This window comes from Mustela nivalis (assembly GCF_964662115.1).
Source record: "Mustela nivalis genome assembly, chromosome: 1".
In the NCBI taxonomy this organism is placed as follows: Eukaryota; Metazoa; Chordata; class Mammalia; order Carnivora; family Mustelidae; genus Mustela; species Mustela nivalis.
The window spans coordinates 214,709,903-214,715,792 of record NC_139020.1 but is presented as its reverse complement, the minus strand read 5'-3'; the positions used below and the strand labels follow the sequence as shown (position 1 = coordinate 214,715,792).

Genomic DNA, 5,890 nt, shown 5'->3' with positions numbered 1-5,890 from the left:
CCCACGTTGTGTCCTTTTGTTCCCTCCCTGATCTCAGCTCTGCGTCCCCACAGGAGGACCTGCGCTGGCCCTCGGCCTCGGCAGTGGTCTCAGGCATGTGCGGCCCGCTCGAGTGGGGAGCCCAGGGTCTCGGTCTCGTGGCCAGTGTGGATTTAGGATGGCCTAGGGCTGCAGATCTGATGTGAAGGGGTCCTGGGTTCCCGGGCTCAGTGGCCGCTTGCTGGGTGCCAGGGGAAGGGTGCCTGGACAGATCTGGGTGGGGACTGGCCAGGCCTCCCCTGTCCCATGGAAGTGACACCTGGATTGTGGCCTTGGGTAGGCCACTCGCTGTTTCCACAAACCGGGCTTTGACGTGGACGGCTTTGGGTGTCGGGACACCCAGTTGAGGGCCGTCAGGAGGGACAAGGGCCCGAGCCCCTAGAGCTGAAGGTGGACGCCCGGGGGCACCTGGGGGACCTGGCCATCCTAGCTAGAACCTGCAGCTGGGCGCAGGAGGTGGGTGGGACAAGTTCCAGCATCCCACAGCGGCCACCCCCTGCCTATACAAGGGCCTGGCCAGCAGTGTCCGCTAACCCAGCCATGTTTGGGATGTTCTGTTCCCGTCCAATCTCCCGACTGCCCCTCTCCCCAGACAGAAGAGGCTGTGACTGTCAGCGACCAGGGAGGGGAGTCCGAGTTCACCTGCACACAGGACTTGGCTCTGGGCTGGCCTCTGTGACAGTGGGCAGAACTCCAGCGTTTGGGGAGGCTGCTCTGGGAATCAGCCAGGGGCAAAATGGGTGAAGCTTCCCTTCCAGTGTGGGGGCCTGAGGGCCACTGCTACAGCCCGCCACCAGCTTAGGGTTGAAACCACTTACTGTTTCTCCGATGGTTTGGGGCTAGAATTCCTAAAAGGCCGGTGCTGGCGGGGCTGGTCCCCCGGGCCCCAGGGAGACCCGGCTCCTGCCTTTTCCTGGCCCACGGCCCCCTCCAGCCTCCTGCGCTGCGCAGGGTCTTCCCGTCTCCCGGACCCCCGCTCTCTGCCTCCCTCTCGTGAGGACCTGGGGAGGACGCCGGGCACCCCGGGAACCCAGGGTCACCCCCGGCTCGCGGCCCTGACGAGGTCCCCTCTGCCGTGGGAGGGGACACGTCCCAGATCCCAGTCTTTTTAGAGGCCATTATTATTCTAAAGACCATGGTCAATTAAAAAAAAAATTTTTTTTTTTAAATCTTATTTATTTGCTAGAGAGAGACCGTGACCGAAATAGCAACAGAGCACAAGCAGGGGAAGAGGGAGAGGGAGAAGCAGGCTCCCTGCTTAGTAGGGAGCCCAACGTGGGGCTCGATCCCAAGGTCCTGGGATCATGACCTGAGCTGAAGGCAGATGCTGAAAGACTTGAGCCCCGCAGGCACCCCCCTTAGCTCTTTTTTCTTTTGTGAAATTAATCCTCTGCAAAGGGAAGTGTCCCTGGCAAAAGGGCGTCATGCAAACCGTGCAGGGATTTCCAGCTCCGGGAACACACCTTGCTCTGGTGAGCGTGGCACGCCCCCTCCTGTCCCAAAGGGCACACCCTCAGGTCCCCAAACCTGTGCATTTGGTAGTTGAAGGGGCTCTACCCACAGGGTTGTGGAAATGGCTGAGGAGGCCCAGCTTCCTTCCAGGCTTCCTGTTCCGGCCAGGCCAGCCAGCCGCCTCCCCACAGAGCCACCCGACTCAGCCAGACCCTACCCAGCAGTCTGGCTTGAGGCTAGGAAGGGTCCCAGGCTCCGTGGCTGCTGGTTGCACAGGGAAACAGGCCTCGGGGTCCGCTGGGCGGGGCTGAGGCACCCAGCGGGTCTCCCAGGGTCTCCGCTTGCTCCTTCGGATGGGTCCCGCCCAGCCTGGTTCCTCTCCCATCCGAGTTGCTCCATCGGCGCCCTACGATCGGGCTTCCCACTGCCCTTCCTGTTTTCTGTCCGCTGTATGTCCGCTTCCTGGTTCTGGATGCTTCTGTGCATGTTTTTGGATTAAATGAGCATTTCCTAGTGTACCATTGTGATTCTTTTAATGACTTTTTTACATATTTTTTGAGTTATTTTCTTAGAGGTTGCTCTAGCGACAACCGTATCTTTGCTTGTGTGGTTGTTTATTCCGACAAAACATTAAGATTCGCCATCATAACAGTCTCTAAGCACACAGCTCAGCAGCATGAAGCACGCTCACACCCCACCCTCTGACTCCAGAACCTTCCATCCCTCACACAGAGGGAGTCTCTGTCCCCATCCCCACCCCCCCCTCCTCTCTGTCTGTGCAGACGGGACTTCTCTGGGGCCTTCCTGGGAGTGGGGTCCTGCGGGACGGGTCCTTCTGGGTCTGGCTGCTCTCACTGAGCCCCGTGTCCTTGGGGTCCCTCTGCTTGGTGGCAGGAGTGAGGGTCCCTCCCTTCCTGAGGCTGGACCGTGTTCCCGAGTGGGGACGGACCGCGCCGTCTGTGTCCATCCATGGATGGACACTGGGGCCCTTCCCCTTCTGGCCGCGGTGCACAGTGCGTCCGTGGCCCTCTGGGTGATCGCTCTACCCTTGTCCCCGGCGTGCTGACCCTGTTAGACCTGCACAGAAAACTAGGCGGGCACAGCGGTTACGTGACTTCTTGGGCTGAAGGCTGGCTGGTCCCCATCAAGGGCGCCGTCTGGGGCACCCCGCAGAGCCCGCATCCCATTCCCCAGCCTCCCTGGCCTTTCCTCCTCGCCCCCGACTGACCGCCGCCCCACTGGAGCGCTAGCTCCCGCGCGGTGCTGGGCTGAACCCCACACCTAAGCTGCAACAGCGTTGCAGGAATATGAGGTTTGGGAAGGGGCAACGATGTGCCTCACGTGTCCCAAACACGGGGCGGCCGGCCCAGTCGTGGCCCCGGTGGTGAGAGCCCCAAAGAACCCCAGCGGTCCCTTCGGTCTGCGCAGCCTGCGTTCGACCCTCCCGCCAGCAGAGGACGCACTCCTCTAACCAGAAAGCGGAAGTGCTCGCGCGCGGACGGCGGGGGGGCGGGGCGCGCGGGCGCACTCGCGATAACTGCGCAGGCGTCGAGAGGGCGGTCCTTTCCGGAGAGCTGACAAGATGGTGAGTGCTTTGGGTCGGCGCGACTGTTCCCGGCCCATCTGACGCCATCCGCGGCTTGGCCGCGCCGTGCCGGCTGGGGTTAGGCCGCTCGGCTGCGGCAGCCTCCGGGGCCGGCGGATATGGGGGTGCGGGGTGGGCCCGGCGGGTGCCGGGATGGCGCGGGAAGGCCGGGCCGGGTGAGCCCCGCGGCGGCTGGGGGACCGGCCCTCGGGCCCAGCTCTGACCCGCGCCCCGGCCCGCGCAGGCGGAAGTGGAGCAGAAGAAGAAGCGCACGTTCCGCAAGTTCACTTACCGCGGCGTGGACCTGGACCAGCTGCTGGACATGTCCTAGTAAGGGGCGGCCCGGGGCGGGGGGGTGGTCTGGGCGGGGGCCGGGGGCGGGCGGGCGGCGGGGCCGGGGGCGGGCGCGGGGTCTGGGCCGGCGGTCTGGGCGGGGGCCGGGCGCGGGGCCGGGGGCGGGCGCGGGGCCGGGGCCGGCGGTCTGGGCGGGGGCCGGGCGCGGGGCCGGGGGCGGGCGCGGGGCCGGGGGCGGGCGCGGGGCCGGGGCCGGGGGTCTGGGCGGGCGGCGGGGCCGGGGCCGGGTCCCCCGCGCTCAGCCCGCGCCCGCGCCCGCGCCCGCCCGCAGCGAGCAGCTGATGCAGCTGTACAGCGCGCGGCAGCGGCGCCGGCTGAACCGCGGCCTGCGGAGGAAGCAGCACTCGCTGCTCAAGCGGCTGCGCAAGGCCAAGAAGGAGGCGCCGCCGATGGAGAAGCCGGAGGTGGTGAAGACGCACCTGCGGGACATGATCATCCTGCCCGAGATGGTGGGCAGCATGGTGGGCGTCTACAACGGCAAGACCTTCAACCAGGTGGAGATCAAGGTTCGTGCGGGCGGGGGCGGGCGGACGGGCGGACGGGCGGACGGGCGGGGCGCCGCCGATCCTGCCGTCCGCGGCCGCTGACGCCCTGCCCCGCCCGCCCCCGCAGCCCGAGATGATCGGCCACTACCTGGGCGAGTTCTCCATCACCTACAAGCCGGTGAAGCACGGCCGGCCGGGCATCGGGGCCACGCACTCGTCGCGCTTCATCCCTCTCAAGTAGCCGCCGCACAATAAAGCCGCCGACCCGCCTCCTCTGCCGTCCAGCGTCCGTCCTTCCCCCCCAACCCCCCACCCCCCGGCGTGCGGGTCCCGCTGCTGCGGGTGTGTGGCCGCGCCTGGCTCCGATCGCGGGCGCCCTGAGCCAACCCGGGGCCCGGCGCGGTCTCCGCCGGCCTGCGGACCCTCCAGCCCGGCTCCGGTCGGCGCAGCTGCCCTGCCGCGGTCTCCGTCCTGGGGGTGGGCTCCGCGGCCGGCGCTGCGCTCGCAGGAGGCTTCGTACACCTCGGGCCTCTCCCGTCCCTGCGGCTGCCCCCGCCTGCGCCGGGTCCCTGGCGCTGCTGCGTCTCTCCAGCCTCCTGGGTCTCCCGTGACGCCCCGTGGCTCGGCTCGCCCGGCACCCCCTTAGCATCTGACGAAGGGTCTCAGCCCCGCTCCCTCACGTGTTCCTGCACCAGTTTGTCTCCTTCACGGCGGGAGAGACACGCACCCCGTTGGCGGGTGCCCCAGGAGACCGGGTGTCACTGGGCAGTGGTTCCTGTGACTCACGGACAGGGACCCTATGTAGGGAGAGGCGAGGCGGTATCCTGGCTTTGGCCCGAGGAAGCGGCCTTGGGGACAGCAGGGATGGGTGCTTGCCGGGTGACCAGCAGTGGTAGGGGGTCCGTCTGAAGAGGGGAGGCTGGCGGGGCGCAGAGCCGGCCTCCAGAGCGAGTACGGGAAAGGAGCGGAGCCTCCTGTCCCCGTGAGACTGCGTCCGGTCGGGCTGCCGCGTCTCCGGAGGACAGTGTGACCGGCTCGTGCTGTTAACGCTCCCGCTGCGGTCGGCTGGGTTGTGAGGAAGCCGGGGCCGAAGTGTGCCACACTTGGAGGAGGTAGGGCAGGATGGCCCAGGGCCCTCCGGTTGGGCAGAGGAACCACAGTGTGGAGACCCGACGCCCTAGACGTGGGCCTGCAGCCCGTCCAGCACTTGCCCTGGGACCCGCGCTCTGACAGCCCGGGCAGAAATGGGGCCGCGAGTGGGAACAGGCAAGCTTGTGACACTTGGGCTCAACTTTCCTTTCTAAAGCCCCCAGAGGTGCCATGCAGCAGTGGTTGGTTCCACGGCCAGGGGGAGGGAAGCCAGGGAGGGCCTTGCCGGCCGGTAGGAGGGGCCTGGAGCGCCCAGGGGGAACCCTCCAAATGGCAAAGGTGAAGAGATGGGGGCCTTGGGGACAGTCCCTTGATCTTGGTTAGGGTTAGATTGCGGAGAGGCTGGCTGGAAACTGGGAGTCCATGCCACGGATTCTGGCCGTGTGAGCAGGGACAAGCCCTGAAGCACGGGGCGGCAGAGACCCGGTCTGAGCTGCCGGCTTCGGGGAGAGGTCCCCGCCGTCTGTACTCCCACCGCTGGGACCCGCAGAAGCCTTTGTGTGGCCTCAGACTCGCGCCACGCCAAGAGGAAGATGAGGGCTCGCGGGGGATATACTAGTTCCAGGGGTAGAATTTCGTGACTTGCCATTATATGTGACCCCCAGTGTTCCTTCTGTCACGTGCCCATCCCCCCCCCCCCCCCAGCAACCCTGTTCCTAGAGCTAAGTCTTTCTGCTTCCCTGTTTTCATCTTACTTTTCCTTATTGGAATTTTTTTTTTTTAACTTAGGGGTTTGGTTTTGTTTTTCTTTCAAGATTTTATTTGTTGGGGAGAGGCAGGCAGAGGGGGAAGCAGGCTGCCCGCTGAGCTGAGAGCCCGATGTGGG

At 66.0% G+C, this 5,890-nt stretch overlaps 1 protein-coding gene across 1 annotated transcript; it reads left to right on the top strand.

Moving 5' to 3' along the window:
- Positions 1-2,970: 2,970 nt before the first annotated feature.
- RPS15 (ribosomal protein S15) lies at positions 2,971-4,185 on the top strand. Its single transcript, XM_082737196.1, has 4 exons — positions 2,971-3,076; positions 3,321-3,406; positions 3,702-3,936; positions 4,043-4,185. The coding sequence occupies exons 1-4, from the start codon at positions 3,074-3,076 to the stop codon at positions 4,154-4,156; spliced, it is 438 nt and encodes a 145-aa protein (XP_082593322.1). The 5' UTR covers positions 2,971-3,073; the 3' UTR covers positions 4,157-4,185.
- The last annotated feature ends 1,705 nt before the right edge of the window (positions 4,186-5,890 follow it).

Coding starts and splice junctions, on each gene's coding strand:
- RPS15 (XM_082737196.1), top strand. Junction 3,407..3,701: donor CAGCTGCTGGACATGTCCTA/GTAAGGGGCGGC, acceptor GCCCGCCCGCAG/CGAGCAGCTGATGCAGCTGT. Junction 3,937..4,042: donor TCAACCAGGTGGAGATCAAG/GTTCGTGCGGGC, acceptor CCGCCCCCGCAG/CCCGAGATGATCGGCCACTA.